We start from the raw sequence: 25,121 nt of genomic DNA, 5'->3' as shown, positions 1-25,121 counted from the left end.
TACATTAATTATCCTAACCTGCTGCGTAAGTTCTTCTAAACCTGCTACAGTGAGGGGAAAAAAGTATTTGATCCCCTGCTGATTTTTGTACGTTTGCCCACTGACAAAGACATGATCAGTCTATAATTTTAAATGGTAGGTTTATTTGAACAGTGAGAGACAGAATAACAACAAAAAAATCCAGAAAAACGCATGTCAAAAATGTTATGAATTGATTTGCATTTTAATGAGGGAAATAAGTATTTGACCCCGCTGCAAAACATGACTTAGTACTTGGTGGTAAAACCCTTGTTGGCAATCACAGAGGTCAGACGTTTCTTGTAGTTGGCCACCAGGTTTGCACACATCTCAGGAGGGATTATGTTCCACTCCTCTTTGCAGATCTTCTCCAAGTCATTAAGGTTTCAAGGCTGATGTTTGGCAACTCGAACCTTCAGCTCCCTCCACAGATTTTCTATGGGATTAAGGTCTGGAGACTGGCTAGGCCACTCCAGGACCTTATTGTGCTTCTTCTTGAGCCACTCCTTTGTTGCCTTGGCCGTGTGTTTTGGGTCATTGTCATGCTGGAATACCCATCCACTACCCATTTTCAATGCCCTGGCTGAGGGAAGGAGGTTCTCACCCAAGATTTGACGGTACATGGCCCCGTCCATCGTCCATTTGATGCGGTGAAGTTGTCCTGTCCCCTTAGCAGAAAAACACCCCCAAAGCATAATGTTTCCACCTCCATGTTTGACGGTGGGGATGGTGTTCTTGGGGTCATAGGCAGCATTCCTCCTCCTCCAAACACGGCGAGTTGAGTTGAAGCGGTCCTCTGTAGCTCAGCTGGTAGAGCACGGCGCTTGTAACGCCAAGGTAGTGGGTTCGATCCCCGGGACCACCCATACACAAAAAAAAATGTATGCACGCATGACTGTAAGTCGCTTTGGATAAAAGCGTCTGCTAAATGGCATATTATTATTATTATTATTATGCCAAAGAGCTCCATTTTGGTCTCATCTGACCACAACACTTTCACCCAGTTCTCCTCTGAATTATTCAGATGTTCATTGGCAAACTTCAGACGGCCCTGTATATGTGCTTTCTTGAGCAGGGGGACCTTGCGTGCGCTGCAGGATTTCAGTCCTTCATGGCATAGTGTGTTACCAATTGTTTTCTTGGTGACTATGGTCCCAGCTGCCTTGAGATCATTGACTAGATCCTCACGTGTAGTTCTGGGCTGATTCCTCACCGTTCTCATGATCACTGCAACTCCACGAGGTGAGATCTTGCATGGAGCCCCAGACAGAGGGAGATTGACAGTTATTTTGTGTTTCTTCCATTTGCGAATAATCGCACCAACTGTTGTCACCTTCTCACCAAGCTGCTTGGCGATGGTCTTGTAGCCCATTCCAGCCTTGTGTAGGTCTATAATCTTGTCCTTGACATCCTTGGAGAGCTCTTTGGTCTTGGCCATGGTGGAGAGTTTGGAATCTGATTGATTGATTGCTTCTGTGGACAGGTGTCTTTTATACAGGTAACAAGCTGAGATTAGGAGCACTCCCTTTAAGAGTGTGCTCCTAATCTCAGCTCTTTACCTGTATAAAAGACACCTGGGAGCCAGAAATCTTTCTGATTGAGAGGGGGTCAAATACTTATTTCCCTCATTAAAATGCAAATCAATTTATAACATTTTTGACATGCATTTTTCTGAATTTTGTTGTTGTTATTCTGTCTCTCACTGTTAAAATAAACCTACCATTAAAATTATAGAATGATCATTTCTTTGTCAGTGGGCAAACGTACAAAATCAGCAGGGGATCAAATACTTTTTCCCTCACTGTATATACATATATATATATATATATTTGCGAGAAAAAAAAACATATGGAGGATTGGAAGTGATGCAGACAATTACATTGATGGAAGTTACAATCTATCTGCAATATTTCAATTGCTTTCAATACAACCTGGCTGGCTAAAATCTCTGCTAGCTCACGTTAGCTAGCTAGTATTTGAGGGCTGACTGTTCTCATAAATGTTTGTGTAGTGCAAAAATAAATTAAAGATCCAGCTATGTTGGTAATTAAGTGTCATGTCTCTAGGCGGCATTCTGCCTTCTCCCTACAGTTTTCAGGGATTAGCTTCGCCCACGACTGGCTCATATGAACTACAATCCCGACGATGTGTTTTAAAGTTTAGAAACGTCAGCAATCATTGCTTGCGATATGGCTTTCGAAACATATCTCCCTTATCTTTCATCAGCGAGAAAGAATCCTTCAAATAACAAAGATACACTTACTGTAGCAGTTACAGATCCACACAGCTATCGGTGCCTCCATCCGACGAAACTACACTTCCAGAGTTACTCTTAAGCCTCGATCACACCGACAGTGTCGTTGCGTTTTGGTACACCAGAAGTACATTCAATTCCAAAGGAACGCTGCACTTGCCTTTCAGCATTGCGTTGCAGAAGCAGTGTGTTCTGTGTTCTATATGGTGCATATGTTGGATTTATCCAATGTATGTATCAAATTGCATGCGAAGACTTGACAGAAATGGTAGCAAAAGGTGAATGTTGAACTTTATTTTTTAATATAATATTCATTTTTAAAAATGTAAAATAAAATTACACTCTGAAAACAAACTTACAGACACACCCAAACAATGATCTCATCTGCCCAGACCCACATGCTCCCCCCCCAGGACTGCCCTCGTTATCTGATATATTTTGCACACACAATATTTTACAGTACTTTTCCAAATGAACATGGCATCCAATGCAATATATATACACAATATATATATATAAATAAGTAGCGATAGGGAGTAGGCATGCAGCTGGCTTGATGCTGAAACAGCGTCTTGCCTCCGACTAGCAGCTGTTGCGTCGACGTTCGGGAGAAGGGCGGGTGGGCTGCGTGAGGAAAACAGCACCGTGAACGCGGGCTATATTACTATGACACCATTGTCATAGTAAGAGATTTGATGCACCTGTAGTGTACAACAGCAGTCATTACTGCTGCAGCGAAAAACCGGACACAGCCATTCCCAGAAAGTCCCCCGCGAGAGACAAATGGCCCGTTCAAAACAACTGGGAAGTCGAAAAAATACGAGGTGAAATCATGACGTCATTGATTTTCAGCTCGGCGCTCTAGAAAGAGGCCCGAGTTGGAATTCCAAGTTGGATGACCGTTCAAATCGATTTGGAGATTTCCCAGATCCGAGTTCCCAGTTATTTTGAACGCGGCAAAAGCCTTGTGGGTAGCTGGGCTTCCGAGGGTAGCTACCAGCTAGCTTAGAAGAACAACTAGGTTGTTTAACTTATAATGCATTTTTTCTTCGGTACAAACCTGCTCCCAACTTCAGAAGAATTCCCCCTAGACGTTCGTTCTCCATCTTTGAACTGGAGATTTCATCCTGGTACTCTGCTATCGTCTTTTCCACTGCCCTGAAAATCTCACCAGCCACTGTTGTTAATCGTTTCTAGTGCTCCTCTGCTACCTTCTTTCCCACTGTCCCAAATAATTCAACAGCTGCTGCTGTTAATCGCTCGGTGATAAACACATTCAACTGCTGTACTTTAGACATTTTGAGAAAATGTTAGGTACACTTCAGACGCTCATAAACAAATCCATTGAAGGTAGTCGTGTTGACCGCGGGCGCAGAGAATCACTTCCGGAACAAGTTTTTTGTATTGGCCTTCAAAATATAAAATAATCAAAAACATTGATTTATTCGAAAATATTAATAAAATTATTGTTATGTACAAATTCACTTTTATGTTGAACGCTTTTTACTTTGAATACAGGAAGTGACGCATTTTGGTTTTCCACCAAGACTTCCGACTGAATTGTAATGTATTTAAAAATGGCGCTACCCGCTGTCACTCGTGCGTTCTTTGCTAATAGGAATCAAATAACACAATGTATGTCAGAGGGCTCCCGCAACCTGTCTTTAGGTGTTCGAGTTCATGCGAGGACACAATCATTGCAATGTCTGAAAATGGCGAGTTCTCAATCGAATGCTGTACATGCTACTGTGCACCGAAGGTCACAGCTATTCCGCAGCTGTGAAAGCAATGGGGATGAAAACAGCCGTGCTACTAGTAACTGGACTTATGCAATGTGGAGTGTAATTGGTAAGTAATTGTCATGTTAGATATGTTAAAATAATCTTCCCTAGTGGGTGTCATTGTCAGTACATGAAATTGCTACCAAGAGACTATCATCGATAATGTTTTACATTGATGTGCATATGATTTGCATAATTATGAGTACTTCAACATGTCATTACAAGAACGTGGTTAACGTTCATAACAGGTCATTTGAGTCATTGAGTGACCTAAATGTTCTGTGATATACATTCCCCCCTCTCATTCGTAGCGTTCTCTCTCTTCAGCAAAGCTGAGGAGGACACCAGAACTGAGGCCCAGAAGAAAGAAGATGAGATTATTTTACTTTTGAAGAGAGCCAAGGTAGCTAATTGTCATTGATGCTGGCAACTCCTCAGTACAGTTTCTACCTAGAATCTTAATCTAAACAAGAGAAGGACAGTACCATGCAACTGTATTTGCCATGAGATGATATGCAATGTTGTGAATCTAAGTGTCATGTCATATCAATTTAACAGCATTTTAATTGTATCAATTCAGACCCAACTGTTTGACATATCTGTCCTAGACATTATGTTTTGACTAAGTGTCCTATGTCTTTACATTTTATGTCTGAGTAACATTGGTGTGTGTTGTTAAAGCTCAGTATGATGCGGGGGCAGTTGCATGGAGCCAATGGATTCCTCCACCAGGCCATCGCACTGGCCCACCAGACTCACAATACACAAGCTATCATCTACACCTACAGTTTGGTAAAAGCCTTGACTTTTTAACAGGAGGTTTTTAACTTGTTGAAATGTGCTTCAAACCCAGTGTTATTAGCCAACACAGTGAACTTGTGCGAACAAGTGATTGACTGGACTTATTTGACATGTGATTGGTCATGGCTTTTGCTGTGCATTACAGAGAGAATTTAAGTATCGCAGCCTCTTGCAATAGTGATATTGAACACACATCGATCCATGTTGCGATAACGATAGTTTTGAGATATCATTCAATACACTTTGATGGAGTAAGGTGTAATGTGCTTACTCAGGAATTGTTGTAAGCATTTTGAATGTAATGCCACAGTTGGCATAGAAACTCATACGTACATCATTATTGTTGTTTTATTTTCCCCGGTCTCTACAGATGGCGAACCTTGCCTATGTCCAAGGTCAGCTGGATAATGTGAGTAATAGCAGAGGTCTCCACTCTTTCTCCACTCTTTCTCCACTCTTTCTCCACTCTTTCTCCACTCTTTCTCCACTCTTCAGTGAACCCCCCCCACCCCACCTGCTGGCCCACTTTTGGGATTTATTTTTAATGGTACACTCAGCAATATGACAATGTCACTCACTGCGGGGTGGCTTCCTGCTTATCGAAATCCAGAACATGAACAAAGTTCAAATCTGCAGGGAGGACTGCCACTATTGGCGCTTCCTAATGTGTGTATTCTTCAAAGGAGAAGAACCAATAGGGGAAGTATGGTCATTTTGTCAAGTGTGGTCCTCTGTAGCTCAGCTGGTAGAGCACGGCGCTTGTAACGCCAAGGTAGTGGGTTCGAACCCCGGGACCACCCATACACAAAAATGTATGCACGCATGACTGTAAGTCGCTTTGGATAAAAGCGTCTGCTAAATGGCTTATTATTATTATTATTATTATTATTATTTCTAAATCCCATTTTTGTTGATGTCTGTAAACTGGAGGTGAAGATGATGTCATATTGCGGAGTCTACCTTTTGAAACCATTCAGTTGTACTAAGCTCATGAGGCATTCATAAGTATATTCTTCAAGAATCAGTGGTACATCATTCATTGAAATGACCATTGAGCAGAGGTTAATTTGATAGATTGTACCTTTTTTAATGTTTTGAGCTGTTTTGCCGACATCCAGTGACCCCTGTGCTCTTCTCCCCCAGGCAGAGAAACTGTTCAAAGCATCCATGAGTTTCATGTTGTCCGGAGGAACACCACAGGTGAGGGTTGGTCGTGTGTCTAAGTAAGGAGTTAATAGCGTGGGTAAATATATTAAAATGTACGCACGCATTACTGTAAGTCGCTTTGGATAAAAGCGTCTGTTACATAGCATAGATTATTTTATTAATAGTAGAGGAATATAATTGTTGTGACGTGCCTATTGTAGCAGCTTTCTGATTTTGAAATGAACAGGACAATCTGTAATTTGACCATCCATCTGACGAAAGAAGGACTGTCTGGAATAAATAGTCTTGGGCTCAGCTCCGTCTATTCCAAAACCATTGGCAGTGAATTGTTGTGGTGCGTCGTTGTCCAGACACTCAATGCTATATTGCTACTTCAGTCTTTTTCTCTCTCTCCGGTTCAAAGGATGACAATGGGGTTATTGAGATGTCCTTGAAGCTCGCTACCATATATGCCGGCCAGAATAAGTAAGTGGACTTCAAAAAGTGGATGTCTTCATGTGGGTTTCAATGGACGTTGGCGCAATTGAATCAGCTTCACGGTTTAAAGCAACCAAATTAGTTCTAGTGGTCTTTACCTCTTAAATAATGGACATCATTTAAAGTAGGAGACACCGTTGCATCAAATTCCCTTTGATGCATCATTTAATAAAATGCAGATACGTTTCTGATAGGAGCCAGCCAGCTTAGTTGATGAAGAGTATTCAGCATACACCATTTAAAGAGGATCTCTAGCCAAACCCAAGGTTTTCAGTTGAGAATGTTTTTTTTCCTGCATTTGGTTGTAGTCCTGTATTATAGGACTACATTTCCCAAACCACCCTCAGGTTCTACATACCATTTACAAACTCTAACCCTTTTTTTCTTTCTTCTCAGGAATGACTTGGCAGAGACTGGTTTCAAGTTTTGCATTGAATCCCTTGAAGCCAAGTTGGAGAAATTCAAGGAACTTCCTGCTGAGGAGCAATCAGGTATCTAACGACCAAACCTTCAAATAGTTTTAGCTGTAATAGCATAAGATTGTGTGTGTGATTCTGGGTGACAAAATCATTATGTTGTCATCCAGTCACATGTATTTATTTTCCAAGCTATATCACAATATATTACATACAGTAGGTTTTTAAAGGACCAAAGAGTTTGGTCTGCTTAGTGTTTTACATTTTTGCCATTGAAAAAATATCACAGCCCTAATCAGGATCCTCCTCTATATCCTATCCAACACTGCTTGTGTGTGTGTGTGTGTGTAGGGCACAACGCTGTCTACTAAAAATGCATATCACTTGACTCAAATTTGCCTGTAGCTCACATCATTATCACAAATCTAGGATGACATTTGACTCAAAACGGCATGATCTTGGTCTGACCCGCAAAGCAACTCACATCTTTAATGCTAAGAAAAATGTATTTTTATTTATAAGATGCAGAAAGAAATGAAGGTACAATCTATACCTTTATTATTTATTCGCCACAGTAATTAATTGTAACAAATTTGAAATGCAAGCTTCATAAGTAAATTATCAATTTCAAGCAATTTTGACATGCCAAAAAAGGCCTAAGCTAGTAATTGTTGATTGACATATTGCTGTTCCAATCAGAGGGCAGAGTGTGCCTTTCACAAGCCAGTTGGTTGCATGTTTTCTTTTGCAAGGCAGATGCTGCAGCTACTGTTTCTTGCTGTGTGGAGAGTAATCCACGGAGACTCTGTGCCACAAATTTCAAGTCATCAGTCTTGAATCAAAGTCGAGTCTTGAGGCTCCAAGTCAATTCTCAAGTTTTATTTTATTTTCTATCAAGTCTCAAGTCACTCGAGTCCCAAGTCATGTGACTTGAGTCCACAACTCTGGTACGTTCTAATCGTCACTGTAGGAACAACATCTTCTATGCACTTCCTGGTGAACCAACCCAGAGACAGTCAGTATATTCCTCAATGTCATTCCTAGAGGCGGCGCGGAACATATCTCAGTCCGCGTGATCAAAACAGTCCTGTAATATGGATTACGATTGGTCAGACCAGCGTTGAACAGACCTTAACATGGGTGCTTCCTGTTTTAATTTATGCCTATAGGCAGGGAAGAGCCGAATGGAGGCTGATTTGCCAAAGGGGTGACGAAGGAGGGCTTTCCATCCATCTCAGTATAAAGAATAACACTGATCCCAATGTATTATTCCCGCGAGTGAGGCAAGAGATGTGTTGGTGGAATTTTCCTTATATTTCCTTTGTTAAAGTCCACAATGGATGCGGCCTTGAGATATGCTGTTTCCAATTTGTTCAAAGTCCTGTGTAATTCTTCAAGTGCCAGCGCGGTGCCTGCTTGTGGGGGGGATGTACACAGTCGTGATACAAACAGCTGTAAATTCTCTCGGGAGATAATGGGGTCTGCATTTGATCGTGAGCTATTCTCGGTCAGGAGAACAAACTCTTAAGGCTTTGTACATTCCTAAAATCACACCATGAGTTGTTGATCATAAAACATCCTCTTCCGCCATTGTTTTTCCCCGCAAAGCTCTTTTACCCTGTCCGCGTGATGTACGGAGAACCCCGTAGGCTGTATAGCCGGATCAAGCTCCTCCCCCGATAACCAAGTCTCTGAGACAGATTACATTTAGTGTCTTGTAAATCTGGTAGGAAATCAGCGCTCTGAGCTCACAAAGTTTATTGTCCAGGTAATATAGTAGAAAGGGGAGGGTGGTTTAATCAGACTAGAACTCCAGCTCGCCTTCCCCTCTGGCGGCATCTTTTTGGAAAAGGGCTCCTGTAATCAATGGAACTGCTTTGGGTAGTCTAGACAAGAGTATCCCCCCGCCGGTAAGACTAATTTGTGGTGAGTAATCTCGATCTGATGTCCAGAAGTGCTCGTCGGTGATAGGAAATAATACTATAAACTTTCTGATCAAATAAAGTTTAAAAAAAAAATCACTAAAGTAATCAAAAGACTGCAAAGTTGTCAGGGAGCTAGCAACAGGGCGACCATCGTCGGCGCCTTCTTGTTGTAAAAGCCAGTCCATTGTACTGTTCAGTAAACAACAGACTGTCAGTTCATTGTAAAGTGTAGACCTCCATCTTCTCTAGCTGTGTTGGGCCCTATGGTGTCTTCTCTCTAGTCTAGACTGTGTCTGCGCTGTCCTTCTGCTCCTTTTTTTTTTTGTAAATGTTGTCCAATCACAGTATTTAAACCCCCAAAATATTGTCCATCGGTAATCCGTGACCGCACAATAAGCACATCACTGCTTCCTGTCAACTGAATTTCTCAACCCAAGTCTCAAGCAGACTGAAGTAGTTTTTCCTCTAGGACTTTCCATGCGCTTTGCTCAGTCCCTTTTTTTTTACTTTTCATTCTTAATCCTTCCTAAACGAGTCCCCACCAATGACGGGCATTACCATTTGCACAATGCAGCCACAACCATGCTTGAAATGATTGAGGGTGTGGCCTGGCTGGTCTAGTGGTCCTGTCCCGGGCACACATTATGTACCGCGTCGGTACAGGCTGGAATCCGGCCTACTACCCTGTGACATAGAAAGGGGATATCTTTCCTCTCGCACACTCTGGTCAATCAAATATGAAAATGTAAATAAAGAGGGCGACGTTATCTTCTGAAAAATTGTGTAACCTTGCTTTAGTATTGTGTGCATTCAACTTGTATGACCTTTTTGATATTGAGCTTGCTCGCTGACAGCATCCATGCTCATGTTTCTCTCTCTCTCTCTTCAGAGGAGTTACGGAAGGAGACCCGGCTCCTGCTGGGCCTGACCCTGGACTCCCACGCCCGCTACATGGCCGCCACACACTGCCTGAGCCAGGCGGTGCTGGACTACAAGCGAGCCCTGCTGATCTGCCAGGAAGAGCAAGGAGAGACCCACCCCCAGGTACAGGGAGAGACCCACCCCCAGGTACAGGGAGAGACCCACCCCCAGGTACAGGGAGAGACCCACCCCCAGGTACAGGGAGAGACCCACCCCCAGGTACAGGGAGAGACCCACCCCCAGGTACAGGGAGAGACCCACCCCCAGGTACAGGGAGAGACCCACCCCCAGGTACAGGGAGAGACCCACCCCCAGGTACAGGGAGAGACCCACCCCCAGGTACAGGGAGAGACCCACCCCCAGGTACAGGGAGAGACCCACCCCCAGGTACAGGGAGAGACCCACCCCCAGGTACAGGGAGAGACCCACCCCCAGGTACAGGGAGAGACCCACCCCCAGGTACAGGGAGAGACCCACCCCCAGGTACAGGGAGAGACCCACCCCCAGGTACAGGGAGAGACCCACCCCCAGGTACAGGGAGAGACCCACCCCCAGGTACAGGGAGAGACCCACCCCCAGGTACAGGGAGAGACCCACCCCCAGGTACAGGGAGAGACCCACCCCCAGGTACAGGGAGAGACCCACCCCCAGGTACAGGGAGAGACCCACCCCCAGGTACAGGGAGAGACCCACCCCCAGGTACAGGGAGAGACCCACCCCCAGGTACAGGGAGAGACCCACCCCCAGGTACAGGGAGAGACCCACCCCCAGGTACAGGGAGAGACCCACCCCCAGGTACAGGGAGAGACCCACCCCCAGGTACAGGGAGAGACCCACCCCCAGGTACAGGGAGAGACCCACCCCCAGGTACAGGGAGAGACCCACCCCCAGGTACCAGTTGTCAAATGTTTAGTCATTCTAGTCAACGCTGCCTGAAGAAGACTGATGTAGTCGAAATGATTTGCAGTTATGCATCCTGATGTTTTGTAACCTGTAGGGGGCAGTTATGCGTCCTGATGTTTTGTAACCTGTAGGGGGCAGTTATGCGTCCTGATGTTTTGGAAACTAACTTCATCTGCTCCTACTTTAATGTATATATTTTTTTATATATTAACTGGAAATTGTTTTCTGCTGTCCTGTCTACAGTCCTTGGTGCTGCTGAGTGACCTGGCCACCATCCTGGACCTGCAGGGTCGCCACGACGAGGCTCTGCCCTTGGTGAAGCAGGCTGTGGAGCTGAGCAGAGAAGCCGGCCACCATGACCAGCACGTGCTGCTGGGAAACATGGCAGGCGTCCTACTGCACAATGGTAAGGAGGGGTGAAGATGAGGACAACCTCTAGGAGGGCCTTGGTTTCCTCTTTCCTCAACACAAGCCAGTTTTCAGTATCACAACATGAGCTTTTATTGTGAATTCTCTAAATGTAATGTAGCTCAGTTGGTAGAGCATGGCTCTTGCAACATCAGGATAGTGGGTTTGATTCCTGGAAGCACCCATGAGTACAAAAAAAAAAAAATGGTTGCACGCATACAGTGCAACAAAAAAACGTTGTTGGGTTACGATGATCGCCGGTCATGGTGAAAAAAAGTAACGCTCCCTATAGGCATACTTTCAATGTATTTTTCCATAAAAGGTGGGTAAACTGTTGAAAAAAAAAAAGAAGTGGGTAAACTGTGTTTACTTGCGTTTGCCCTCCGTTACACCACTGCATGCATGACTAAGTCTCTTTGGATGAATGTGTCTGCTAAATGGCATATATTATATCTCTATGCATGTTATCCCTCTGACACAGGTCATTTTGACGAGTCGATGCAGCTGCATAAGTAACTGTACAGATATTAACATGAATGAATAACATTTAGTTCAAGGGGGTACAGTGAATACTTTTTACGACGGTTGATATCAGAGAACATGTCTGTAGTGTTCACTAGGGCGTGCAACAGAAAACGCTTCAAAGCGTTTTGCATTTCAGGTAGTCCCACCTGTTTTTCTTCCGTTTCGTGCCAAATGAACACAATCGTTGTCTCTTGTGGGTTTTCCTCCTTGTCCAGATCTGTTTGAGGAGTCTGTGAAGCTGTACAAGGAGGCTCTGGCCCTGGCCCAGTCTGCAGGAGATGAAGAAGCAGTGGAGCAGATCCAGGAGGGGCTGAAAGAGGTGGGCAACAGGAGGAAAGCACAGAAGGCGGAAGCCGAAGCAGCCAAGAATAAGACCGACTGACCCAGTTGGATCAACTAAACTAATATTAACACAACCCCAAGAAATCTCTCTTAACTAGTCTGTGCTTGCAGAGCTGAAGGGACCTACATCCGATTGGTCGGTGTAAAGCGCAAATTATGTAGTACAGGGCGTTTAGCTCAGGAAGAGGAGAAAATGCAATAACACTGTCACATCACAACGGATGTCTTGAAAACAGTTTCTGACAATGGGCATGTAACAATTTAATCTGTGAAACCCCGGTGATGTTTTTTTTGTCTGTATTGTGTGAAATCTCACTCCTTCAATGTGGAGTCCGTTTTGCTGTCAGATTGGCTGAAGATGTAAGGGGAACGCCTCAGGGCTAAATTAAGAAAGTCCATGGCCAGAATTCAAGCAAAGGTATCTTGTCGACAAGCGTATTGCACTTGACTTTTAAATTATGACTTTATATTTACGTTTGAGCTGGCATCTGCAGCGTTCGTCATGAATGCGATCTCTCCACGAACGTCGGGGGAAATGCCTTTAAAAAGGCACATTGTCGACAGTGCAGTGCGATTGATGGCAATGTGTCTTTGTTTGAATTCCATCCTGAATGATGGCGCCTTAGCAATGGCAAGTCATCAGACTGTCTGAATTACTATAAATGAAACCGTGTAAGATATGTAAATGTTATGTGTGTGTATACAAAACAATTGTATATGGGCTGGAATATGACATAGGACTTAACTGGCAGCTTTGAGTGAAATTCCAAATAAAGAATGTTCTTGTTTTCCCTTTGTGTGACAAACAGAGATACACTACCGTTCAAAAGTTTGGGGTCGCTTAGAAATGTCCTTGTTTTCGAAAGAAAATCATTTTTTTTGTCCATTAAAATAACATCAAATTGATCAGAAATACAGTGTAGACATTGTTAATGTTGTAAATGGCTATTGTAGCTGGAAACGGCTGATTTTTTTATGGAATATCTACATAGACGTACAGAGGCCCATTATCAGCAACCATCAGTCCTGTGTTCCAATGGTATGTTGTTTGCTAATCCAAGTTTATCATTTTAAAAGGCTAACTGATCATTAGAAAACCCTTTTGCAATTATGTTAGCACAGCTGAAAACTGTTGTGCTAATTAAAGAAGCAATAAAACTGGCCTTCTTGAGACTAGTTGAGTATCTGGAGCATCAGCAACTGTGGGTTCGATTACAGGCTCAAAATGGCCATAAACAAATAACTTTCTTCTTAAACTCGTCTGTTCTTGTTCTGAGAAATGAAGGCTATTCCATGTGAGAAATTGCCAAGAAACGGAAGATCTCGTACAATGCTGTGTACTACTCCCTTCACAGAACAGCGCAAACTGGCTCTAACCAGAATAGAAAGAGGAGTGGGAGGCCCCGGTGCACAACTGGGCAAGAGGACAAATACATTAGTGTCTAGTTTGAGAAACTGACGCCTCACAGGTCCTCAACTGGCAGCTTCATTAAATAGTTCCCGCAAAACACCAGTCTCAACATCAACAGTGAAGAGGCGACTCCGGGATGCTGACCTTCTAGGCAGAGTTGCAAAGAAAAAGCCATTTCTCAGACTGGCCAATAAAAAGAAAAGATTAAGATGGGCAAAAGAACACAGACACTGGACTTTTTCTTTGCAACTCTGCCTATAGTTTTGATGTCTTCACTTTTATTCATGTAGAAAATAGTAAAAATAAAGAAAAACCCTTGAATGATTAGGTGTTCTAAAACTTTTGACTGGTAGTGTATTTATATACAGTACCAGTCCAAAGTTTGGACACACCTACTCATTCAAGGGTTCTTCTTTATTTTTTACCAGATACTGACTGGTTTTCTGATCCACACCCCTACTTTTTTTTTTTTAAGGTATCTGTGACCAACAGATGCATATCTGTATTCCCAGTCATGTTAAATCCATAGTTTAGGGCCTAATTTATTTATTTAAATTGACTGATTTCCTTATATGAATTGTAACTCAGTAAGATCTTTGAAATTGTTGCATGTTGCGTTTATTTTTGTTCAGTGTAGATTAATGAATGAGTAAATGGCTTAGTCTGTGAGATGACTTGTATGAAGTTAATCTGACTGCTAGTCAGTAAATAAGCGCACATACAGTGTAGTGAGTATGCTAGTCTTAAATGTATTGTATTAAAGTTATTTTGTAATATTAGAGTTGATATGATTTCAACTCCTCCAGGACTATAAACTAATTTTCAATGAATCCGAGGCAGGGTGCTCCAGAACCCTAAAGATAAAGCCAATGGCTGTGGGTCGGGATTTTTTTTCTATTTTCGATTAACGAAGGCCACAGTTGACGCACCAGACCTTCCGAAGCATTTGGTGGAAGTGTCTTTTGAACGGGATTAGGCTTCATGTTGTGTTTGATGTGAAGAATGGCAGATCCGTGAGTGTAAAAGTGTCAAAAACAGGCCACAGCTCAGCTCCAGATTTTCAAGAAGCAGTGTTGTTATCGCCTCTGCTATATTCATTAATACTTTTATTGTACAATATTTTACATGAGTCGTACAAACAGAACAAGGCAGAAGCAACTCGATACAAGGAGAGCTGTAATTTCACTAAACGGACTGAAAGGATGAGGATGTGTACATTCTTCTGGTATCGATGGTACAGCCTCATCCAAAATGTATTGAACACCCCTCCAAATTTGACCAAGAAGATGATCATTGTCTACAATATGGAATGTAGACTTAAAAATGTATAACAGACACCAGGTATAAACAGGGCTAGAGTGACTTGGTTGTGCTCCAGTCAGACTACAGAAAGTTGCATTTCTGGCAAGCCCACAATGCAACTCAGACATCCACTCCTGTATACAGTGTGGACAGGACATGTTTGACCCCAAAAAAGGTCAACGGAGGTACCGACCAGTTATGGCAACTGAGTAACAAAGATTACATTTGATCAAATTAGTTTAACATTCATCATACAACAACATGCCAGCACATTGATTTTGATAAAACTGGACGGTTATACATCAGAATCAAGTAGATATTACAACGTAAGCAGTATCTGATAATAGTTAAAGCGGAACAGAACCCACAATGGTTTAAAAAAATCCATGGCATGAAGTCTCCTAAATGAATGCTGGCTTACAAATGGAAATAGAGGCTCATGCATGCAGCCCAACACGGGAGCTCAATGGCAACTAAAATTGCATTGAAGTTGGTTTGTGTAACACTAGTTCAGGGTTTCCCCAAACTCTGTCCTCTGAACCCCAAGGGGTGCATGCTTTGTTTTTTTGCCCTAGCATTACACAGCGAAACGCAAATAATCAACTAATCATCAAGCTTTGATTATTTGAATCAGCTGTGTAGTGCTAGACCAAAACGTGCACCCAGGGGGGGGGTCCCCGAGGACAGAGTTTGGGAAAACGCTACTGCTAGTGTATAGGGAGGCACTTGGGCTTGATTGCAGCTAAAATATGGATTAATAGTATGTCATGCATGTATAATGAACCATACAGTCAACAAGCTAAAATCTGAGGTAAATAATTAGCAACTACATTTCCATAGTGTAGCTTATCTGATTGAAAACAAAGTTAAAAACAATATTGACCTTTCAGCAAATGCAAAACACCTAAATTAATATTCCCATGTGGATCCATATAACAGCTGTCCATCCAGACCAGAACATGCAGCAACATGGGAGGGGCATGTTGCAAGTTATGACTTAAGAAAATGACAATTCATAGTTCAAAAGGTACATTTCTCATCAGCGAATTGAATTCAGAAGCTCTTGTATGCCTATGACTTTCCACTGAAAGACATTAAGGACAGAGACAAAATCTTAAGATCGGTCGAATGATGATCAGATCAATGAGGCAGAAAACTGTATGAATTCAAATTGTGAGGCAAGTCTTCCTCGCAGCATGATAGGGGATAAGGTTTTCATTATTTGAAAGAGAAACACAGCATAGCGTGTTAGGGATTGCTGGCAAATTATTCTATTGTCTCCAGTTTTATAAACAGAGCTACTTTCACAGGTTCAATGTCTGATATATAATAAGGAAGATCTGCAGTTAACCCAGACTTTCCCTGCAATTGAGCAAAGGTGTTAGGTCGGCCCCAAACACACAAAGGCAGAAGTAGTGTTTGGTTTTACGGTATCAACCCAGTGGACAATATTTGGCTCATGGTGTCTTTATGACTTTCTGGTTGTTAACTAGTTTTCTGGTTGAGAAGATGTCATATAACCAGATTACAACCAACTGGTCTCTGTTACAACCAGGTAAAGTAAGAAACCGAGAAAATGTTTTCATGACAAGGTAAAGACTTAATGGGAAAGACGGTATATTTTGGTTGCGGTTTGGTCAGAAGCTATATTGCAACCAGATGAACACATTATTTAGTTTGCTAAAAAGACGTTAACAAAACATCCTTGTTCCATGATGTCAGTTTTGCCTGCCGGGAACACAGTCTCCTCAGAAACGGTGATGGTCATAGAGTGTGACCTATGAAAGACTAACACTTGCGGTGAGGTGGTCATGATTGGAAAGTAACAAAGCAATACAACATGCATGCTAATTTTGTGCATCTTGTTTGTAGCCTTATAAGATTAAAACATACTGGGTGATATACATACGCAGCGTAGCCTCGCACTAACAAACAGTAACATTTGAAAAATAATCATTGCGATTGAATTACGCACATTTTAGTGTTATGTGCTTCAATGCTGGTTCAATAATCTGTGCTTTCTCAGACGTCGCAAAAGAAAAATTACAACATGCATAAGCGAACGGCCACACCGAGACTAGGGTTGAATGGCGAGAACCCGGTTACCGCCCAAAACCACTCCCTTTTCCCGGGATAAATAACTGAGAAACCGGTAAATTATAATAAATTATTTATATGAACAGCATGGCGTGAATGGAACCGTTAAACGCAATGTCTAAATCTGTCTTCTCTTCGGCCTCTGCATGATGAATCAACGCTCAGCGTGGGGACAGACAACCCATCAGTACGGAGCGCAGTTCAATGTATGTAGACCTATCACGTCACGGTAATTTGTTTTATTGTGACGGTTAGGCGTGCATTTGCTGCAGCATAGTCTATGCTACAGTATTATAAAGACCGAATGCGCATCTAATCGACCCCTCTCCTCCATCTGCCTTTAGGGGTAATCTTATTTTTTAATTGTAAAGAATATATATATATATATATATTTGCAGCTTCAGTTTTAAAAGAGCCTATCACTCGAATATCGTTGCTTTAAAATCAGTGCACGCGCGAGCACTCTCACAGTCTCTCTCTCTCTATCAACTCCATTCAAATTGCATCCAAAATAGATCCTGTTCTAGATTGATATATAGCCCTATATATAGTTGTCCTAGCCTACCTCTTTCAGGTAACACATTCACTGTAGTATTGGCCTTATATTTAGCTAATTAATGATGGGTTATGCATAATAAGCTTCTAACTTATAGCCTCTGTCTCTTGCGCAACACGCACGCACCTGTGCTCCACTGGCCTCTCTCCTTAAAAAAACGCTCCTTAGCTCTTGGAGTCCAATGCAGGAAAAAGCTACACCAGAATACCTTGCTGGACATTTGTTTTTTTTTGTTTTTTTGCATTTCTTATACCAATAGACTATTCAAAGAGGGACACAAGCTCTTGTTTGCTGAATGGTAGATACAGCAGCCAGTAGAACTCGTAGGTAGTTTGAAAGAAGAGCGAAAGCGCGATGTCGGTAGGCTATAGCAGTTATTTATTCAGACCCATAACCATTCAGTCTTCATGACGAGAAGTGAAAGCCTTCTGCATCTAATTCTAGTCCTGTTATATTCAAGGATGTCATTAGAATGATGAAGATAAGGACAACAAAACTTATTTCATTTAACTGTTGAACGCGAGGAAGGAATGAAGCAACAATAGAGAGAGAAAGAGGTTGGCTAATAACATTAGGGGAAATATTATGAAAAATATATGCGTCAGTCTACTAATTATACAAATAGGCCCTATTATATTTCCAAATTAAAATCAAATTTGCTAGCCTATACTGGTAACTTTGTAGGCAGCATGTGGTGCACCAGAGTCACATGTTCTCTTCTGCTTTATCATGGTTTGAACGACGTGCGTAATTCCAGTCCATATAATACAGTATAATACAATACAGTAAAACAGTTCACTCACAAATATTAGCTTACTGGAGCTAGTTTAATTTATTTACCCAAAACAGCATATAGCTAGCTACATCTATGGGCTTTTATGTTTTTCTGTCGTGCTTAATGTGCAGTAGCCTACATCATATATGTATTGGATAACGGCACAAGCATTTGGGCTTTTTTGTGCTTGGGCTCATTAAATGTCTTTAATGTATGGCTCATCAGGCTCAGGTAGCATCAGACTTGAACTTTCGATCGAAGCGCTAATCAAATCCAGACATAGGCATATTTATACGCTTTCTAATGCTTTTGAATGACATTTACGGTTTTGGCGGGAAATACCGGGTTACCCGGGAGAAAAGTGATTTATTCTCAGGATTGGAACATTTGTAAAATACCGGGAAAATATTCAACCCTAACAGAGACGCATGAACACGGATAAAATGTATAGGCCGTACATCCTTGTCCGTTTTTGTCTATCATAAATATAACTAATCCCTACTTTTTGGGACGAGATGCATATGTACAAGGCGAACATATTGTGCGTTTTTTTTTTTTGCCGGACAATCATCTAAGTTCTCATTCATCCTGCAGAGGAAGCCTACCACTGAAAAACCATTGGCTCAATCCGGAATCTTCCGACACAAAATCTCAACGTGTCTGCCCTACCCTCACCCTGCATGGTATTGCGAGTTTTATATATATATATTTTTTTATGGGGTCACTGCCAATGCTGCGCTGCGTATGTAAAATGGAGCCCATTGGGTTATTATTAAAGGACACGTTAACAAATATGGACAAAATTGTAAAAAAAAATTATTGGCATTTTGAGACAGTAAAAGGCCTCCTTAATGCAGCAGTAATGTTGAAGACCTTCATGTTCCTCGTATTGCTTATTCTCTCTTGCTATACTCTTTCAATAGATATTCTAAACAAGGCCATTGACATCATCTGTGCTGAGAGACTGAGGCATTGAAGTGACCAAACATAGTAGCTCTCCTAGCGTAGTGTTATCTGGCTTGAGTTGGTTGGCACTTCTGTTTAGTAGAAAGAGAGATCACTTCTGTTTTGAGACAGCCTTTCTTGATGCTTTACATCTGCCACACAGACTGAAGCTCTGACTTGGTTGTCTTCCCTTACAAGCAGCACCAAAAAAAAAAAAAAAAAAAAAAGAAATTATGCCCAGACTTAAGTCTGGCATTTCATATTTCATTTTGACCCTCTTAAAGTTCCCCCACTAATTTCCCAGGGTCCAGGCTCCAGATCCCCCTTCGGGGCAGCAGCAGGTGTCTCGGTACGTCGTCACTATGCCGGGGAAGACTCCTCCAGTGGCGGCCTGGACCAATGCTTACACAGGGCGTCTTCCAGAAAGCCTGCCAGCTTCTCACAGTCCTCCTGAAGAAACGAGAGACAGGAACAAAGGGGTTACATTAGGGACAATATTTGGTTGCACTTTATTTTAAGGTACAATGACCAGGTATTTACTAAAATGGGACCTGGTAAAATGGTAGTTACATAGTAATAAGCTATCTATAACACGTTTGATTCTTTGGGATTCATTCAAATAAGTCCCACTAGGCACCATTTGGTACCAGGTAATTATCAAATGGTGTCAAATTCTTCAAAATAATAACCAGAAAAATGAAAAATACTTAATTATTGTTGTTTTTGTATTGATATCTTATGTATAAATATGACAGATTCAAGGCTGGCCTGGGTTGAGTTTATTCCATCCCTGTCTTCATATCCACTCCACTTACCTCACTGATGAAGGCGAAGTAAACCAGCTCACTAGCCAGGTCTTTGGCGCTGTCAGCTAAATTGGAAAACACAAACAGCCACCACAAACCTTAATATATAAAGCTCCTCAACCAGTCCTACAGTTAAAGGGTCCCCTTTCACTCCCATAGATTTTTTTGCTAGCAGTTGCTGATGTTTGTAGTGGCTGTTTAAAGAAAACCAAAACACAAGATTCCAGTTTTTCCTGGCCCATAGACTACTTTCAGGGTGAGGAAACATCTAACATCAAATAAAATCCGGAACTTCCCCTTTAAAACTGCAAGAGATCTACTGAGAGTCACTTAATAATAAGTTCTGAATAATCCAAAAGATGGCGCTGTATATCTGCACTTGTAACAGCCCTTCTGTATATTGGCATGTGGTTGTTAATTACCTAGTAACTGATACCAAGCAGAGCAGAAGAACAATTTCTACTCTGTGCTTTAGTCTAATTAACCTTCTTGTCTGCTTTCAATTACAGGTGGTCCCCTATTGTAATGAAATCAGTTTAGCTAATGTTTTCACTGGTGGTCCTCTGTAGCTCAATTGGTAGAGCATGGCGCTTGTAACGCCAAGGTAGTGGGTTCGATCCCCGGGACCACCCATATGTAAAAATGTATGCACACATGACTGTAAGTCGCTTTGGATAAAAGCGTCTAATAAATGGCATATTATTATTATTATTATTCTCTCTATGTCCTGCTTTAAACTGTACAGGTTGTCCAAATGCATTGTAATTTAGAGTTATCTGTTGATCCACAGTGGAGTCTTAACCTAATTCCATAAGTTAGTGACTGTTTCTTTTTACTGTACGACACATTGCCTGAACATGAACTCCAACCGTGCCACGTTACACCACAAGCTGTTTTTGAAAGGTCTCCGAAACCAGTTTACCCAGCCCATAGGACCAGAAGTTGCACTTATATCCTCCTGTTTGGTAAATATGACGTCAAAAAAAAGGTACACAATAACATTACAATAACTTTGTGGAACGTTGGATTGACTCACTGGGCAGCACATCACAGTTTAGCTGGCGTTGGAGCTTGTCGTCCATCTTCAGGAGGAGAGAGAGCTGCAGCCAGAAAGAGAGAATTGAAAGTTGAGGAAATGTATTTTATCATTCCTTGCATATTTTTATTTATTTAATTGGTTTTATTAGCTGTTATAAAAAGAGAGGTGCGAGTGCGCACTGGGTCAGATTTGAACCAATGCCAACTCTCGTGCATACTGTATGTGAGTGCCTGGGTCTGCAGCACTAACCACTAGACCACACAAACCATGGCCACTAACCACTAGACCACACAAACCATGGCCCCTAACCACTAGACCACACAAACCATGGCCCCTAACCACTAGACCACACAAACCATGGCCCCTAACCACTAGACCACACAAACCATGGCCACTAACCACTAGACCACACAAACCATGGCCACTAACCACTAGACCACACAAACCATGGCCCCTAACCACTAGACCACACAAACCATGGCCCCTAACCACTAGACCACACAAACCATGGCCACTAACCACTAGACCACACAAACCATGGCCACTAACCACTAGACCACACAAACCATGGCCACTAACCACTAGACCACACAAACCATGGCCACTAACCACTTGACCACACAAACCATGGCCACTAACCACTAGACCACACAAACCATGGCCACTAACCACTAGACCACACAAACCATGGCCACTAACCACTAGACCACACAAACCATGGCCACTAACCACTAGACCACACAAACCATGGCCACTAACCACTAGACCACACAAACCATGGCCACTAACCACTAGACCACACAAACCATGGCCACTAACCACTAGACCACACAAACCATGGCCACTAACCACTAGACCACACAAACCATGGCCACTAACCACTAGACCACACAAACCATGGCCACTAACCACTAGACCACACAAACCATGGCCACTAACCACTAGACCACACAAACCATGGCCACTAACCACTAGACCACACAAACCATGGCCACTAACCACTAGACCACACAAACCATGGCCACTAACCACTAGACCACACAAACCATGGCCACTAACCACTAGACCACACAAACCATGGGCAAGGAAATGTTTTATCGTGCAATTATTTTTGTATAGTTATAAAAGCTCAGACTCTTTTCACATTCAGCAACAAATCTTTTTCCTTTTAAAGTGTAAGTTCTGTAGATGAAAATAAACATGGGCCAAACTCACATGACTTCTGGTACCTTCATCAGCGAACTCTAAGTTACAATGCATTTGGACAACCTGTACAGTTTAAAGCAGGACACAGAGAGAAAAAAATTAGCTAAACTGATTTCATTACAATAGGGGACCACCTGTAATTGAAAGCAGACAAGAAGGTTAATTAGACTAAAGCATAGAGTAGAAATTGTTATTCCGCTCTGCCTCACAGACGACTCACAAACACACTATTTTAGTGCCTAAGTGTCTTGCTTAAGGGCACAACGGCAGAAGATGGTACCATCTGGTATCTAAAACCAGCAGCCTTCCGGTTGCCAGTTAAAGAGACTGTATAGATGTTAATTGTTTTTCCGCAACGTTTTGATTGGGTGTTGCCTGTATGGTTCATATACAGCACATATACTATAAAATGCTTTTATTGACTGGCCCGGGATTTTAACAAGCAACCTTCTGACTACTGGTCTGCCTCTCTACATGCAGCCCCTCGTATTGTGGTTACCTTTCTGGTCTCCATCTCCTGGGGCTCTGGGCTAGGAGTCTTCACCGTCTCCATGCGCTCCTGGAAGATGGACAGGGTCCGGGGCATGGTGAGGCCCCGCTGGAAGTTCATCAAGGGATAGATCCCATTCCTAGTGTATACGCACAGAAAGAGCCAATCCAATCCAATCAATTGAAAAACAGACTAAATGAGTTAAGTCATGTGATGTACAGTCTTTACTTTAAATACTAACTAAATGCCACAGTCAGTATGAAAAGGGGAAAGGGAAAACAGTCCCTTTTTTTAAAAACATTTAAGTCATTTAACGGACACTCTTATCCAGAGCGACTTGCAGTTAGTGAGACAACCACTTATCACGGTCATAGTAAGTACACTTTTTTCCTCAATAAAGTAGCTAGCCGCAAAGTCAGAGCTAGTAAGGGGGAAGTCAGGGGGAAGTCAGGGGGAAGTCAGGGGGAAGTCAGAGGGAAGTCAGGGGGAAGTCAGAGCTAGTAAGGGGGAAGTCAGGGGGAAGTCAGGGGGAAGTCAGAGCTAGTAAGGGGGAAGTCAGGGGGAAGTCAGGGGAAGTCAGGGGAAGTCAGGGGAAGTCAGGGGAAGTCAGGGGGAAGTCAGAGCTAGTAAGGGGGAAGTCAGGGGGAAGTCAGGGGGAAGTCAGAGCTAGTAAGGGGGAAGTCAGGGGGAAGTAAGGGGGAAGTCAGGGGGAAGTCAGGGGGAAGTCAGGGGGAAGTCAGGGGGAAGTCAGAGCTAGTCAGGGGGAAGTCAGGGGGAAGTCAGGGGGAAGTCAGAGGGGAAGTCAGGGGGAAGTCAGGGGGAAGTCAGGGGGAAGTCAGAGGGAAGTCAGGGGGAAGTCAGGGGGAAGTCAGGGGGAAGTCAGAGCTAGTAAGGGGGAAGTCAGGGGGAAGTCAGAGCTAGTAAGGGGGAAGTCAGGGGGAAGTCAGGAGCTAGTAAGGGGGAAGTCAGGGGGAAGTCAGGGGAAGTCAGGGGGAAGTCAGGGGGAAGTCAGAGCTAGTAAGGGGGAAGTCAGGGGGAAGTCAGGGGGAAGTCAGAGCTAGTAAGGGGGAAGTAAGGGGGAAGTCAGGGGGAAGTCAGAGCTAGTAAGGGGGAAGTAAGGGGGAAGTAAGGGGGAAGTAAGGGGGAAGTCAGGGGGAAGTCAGGGGGAAGTCAGAGCTAGTAAGGGGGAAGTAAGGGGGAAGTAAGGGGGAAGTAAGGGCTAGTAAGGGGGAAGTAAGGGGGAAGTCAGGGGGAAGTCAGAGCTAGTAAGGGGGAAGTAAGGGGGAAGTCAGAGCTAGTAAGGGGGAAGTAAGGGGGAAGTAAGGGGGAAGTAAGGGCTAGTAAGGGGGAAGAAGTCAAGTGATATAGTTAACACATATGAGATGGCAGCCATCAGAGCGGAGGGTTCTAACATCCAACTGGAAAGTAGGACAAACCTAGGATTAAAGAGGTTTCCTATGTAGATCATATCAAATTTCGTATTTAAACCAGGCGAGTCAGTTAAGAACAGATCCTTATTTACAATGACGGCTGGCAAGTGGCGAGGAACAAGTGCAGCGCAGTTGGTAGAGCATGGCCAGGGTTGTGGGTTCGATTCCCACGGGGGGCCAGTATGAAAAATGTATGTACTCACTAACTGTAAGTCGCTCTGGATAAGAGCGTCCGCTAAATGACTAAAATCTAAATAAAATAGTGGACAACTCTAATAAACACAAAATGTATGTGTATAACCATCCAATTACAAAGCAGATAAGAGATGGAAAGAGGACACGACTGAATGCCAGTTGTTGGCGCAAGCTGCCCAGGTCCGATCTGGATCCAATCATAGGTCATTTGATTTGTTTATATCAGATATATGAGCTGCAGATGCACACCCATAACATTTGATGATGTGCAGACCAAAAGCAATTAGACTAAATTAGATTACCGTAATCAACAAAGGTTTGGGTACACAGTTTATTCCACCTTTAAATTGCATCCCTCCTTCCTATGATTTATTCCTTCTTGAAAGAAAAAAAAAAAAAGCACTGGGGTAAATGCCTAGCACACCAGGCCTTCATTGTCTGAACAGGATCCAGTCTTGATGGACAATATCAAATAAGAGGACCACAATGGAAATAAGCCTTTAAGGGCTTTATTCAGTTTATATCCTTGATCATTATGAATGTATGTAACGTCGTCTCCGGCTGGAGCAGCCTTCCACTTTTAACTATAAAATAAATTAAATCAAATGACCTTTGACCCAATATGTCCTCCAGCGCCCACACTTACTTGACGTCTTCCAGGAATTTGTCCAGTTCTAGCGGGGAAACATTAGAGTACCTTTAGGAAACAATGAGAAATGTGACAGCATGAGTACTATCAACAAATCACCTCAATCAATCATACAGACCTTGGGGTCTCTGCCTGGGGACAGGTTTTGCTCGATCCTTACTTGATCTCCACCCCGGGCCGGTCCCCATGCTTGATCTCAGCCATCACACCATTGGGGTCGAAAGTCCTGGTCTTCTCTTCTAGGCAGTTATCATGAAGCTGATCTGTTAAGAGGGAGTGCAT

General features: G+C 42.9%; 2 protein-coding genes and 1 long non-coding RNA gene across 6 annotated transcripts in view; 1 reads left to right on the top strand and 2 right to left on the bottom strand.

Moving 5' to 3' along the window:
* Positions 1-12,729, top strand: part of LOC121580601 (tetratricopeptide repeat protein 19, mitochondrial) — a 36,648-nt gene extending 23,919 nt beyond the window's left edge. The window contains exons 1-10 of one of the 3 annotated variants that reach the window (XM_041895571.2): positions 3,752-4,120; positions 4,365-4,456; positions 4,735-4,845; positions 5,225-5,263; positions 5,998-6,054; positions 6,425-6,486; positions 6,895-6,989; positions 9,729-9,883; positions 10,907-11,069; positions 11,812-12,729. In XM_041895571.2, the coding sequence (XP_041751505.1) occupies positions 3,838-4,120; positions 4,365-4,456; positions 4,735-4,845; positions 5,225-5,263; positions 5,998-6,054; positions 6,425-6,486; positions 6,895-6,989; positions 9,729-9,883; positions 10,907-11,069; positions 11,812-11,978 (1,224 nt within the window). In that variant the 5' untranslated portion in view covers positions 3,752-3,837 and the 3' untranslated portion in view covers positions 11,979-12,729. Of the gene's footprint in view, positions 1-3,751; positions 4,121-4,364; positions 4,457-4,734; positions 4,846-5,224; positions 5,264-5,997; positions 6,055-6,424; positions 6,487-6,894; positions 6,990-9,728; positions 9,884-10,906; positions 11,070-11,811 lie in introns of those variants that run through there. The other 2 variants (XM_041895573.2, XM_041895572.2) reach the window with 2 other exon arrangements.
* LOC121580602 lies at positions 2,547-3,424 on the bottom strand. Its single transcript, XR_006003104.1, has 2 exons — positions 3,333-3,424; positions 2,547-2,973 (listed from the first exon to the last, which is right to left on the bottom strand). It is a non-coding gene; the product is annotated as an uncharacterized LOC121580602 (long non-coding RNA).
* Positions 12,730-18,422: 5,693 nt separating the features above from the next.
* LOC121580599 (nuclear receptor-binding protein 2-like) overlaps positions 18,423-25,121 on the bottom strand; it is a 52,911-nt gene continuing 46,212 nt past the window's right edge. For both annotated transcript variants that reach the window (XM_041895568.2, XM_041895570.2), the window contains 7 exons: positions 25,000-25,102; positions 24,837-24,887; positions 22,575-22,704; positions 22,085-22,138; positions 20,867-20,930; positions 19,840-19,895; positions 18,423-19,474 (listed from right to left, as the gene is read on the bottom strand). In XM_041895568.2, the coding sequence (XP_041751502.2) occupies positions 19,385-19,474; positions 19,840-19,895; positions 20,867-20,930; positions 22,085-22,138; positions 22,575-22,704; positions 24,837-24,887; positions 25,000-25,102 (548 nt within the window). In that variant the 3' untranslated portion in view covers positions 18,423-19,384. The remainder of the gene's footprint in view (positions 19,475-19,839; positions 19,896-20,866; positions 20,931-22,084; positions 22,139-22,574; positions 22,705-24,836; positions 24,888-24,999; positions 25,103-25,121) is intronic.

Source organism: Coregonus clupeaformis, chromosome 14 (assembly GCF_020615455.1).
Source record: "Coregonus clupeaformis isolate EN_2021a chromosome 14, ASM2061545v1, whole genome shotgun sequence".
NCBI classification, from domain to species: Eukaryota; Metazoa; Chordata; class Actinopteri; order Salmoniformes; family Salmonidae; genus Coregonus; species Coregonus clupeaformis.
This window is presented reverse-complemented; position numbering and strand designations above follow the sequence as displayed.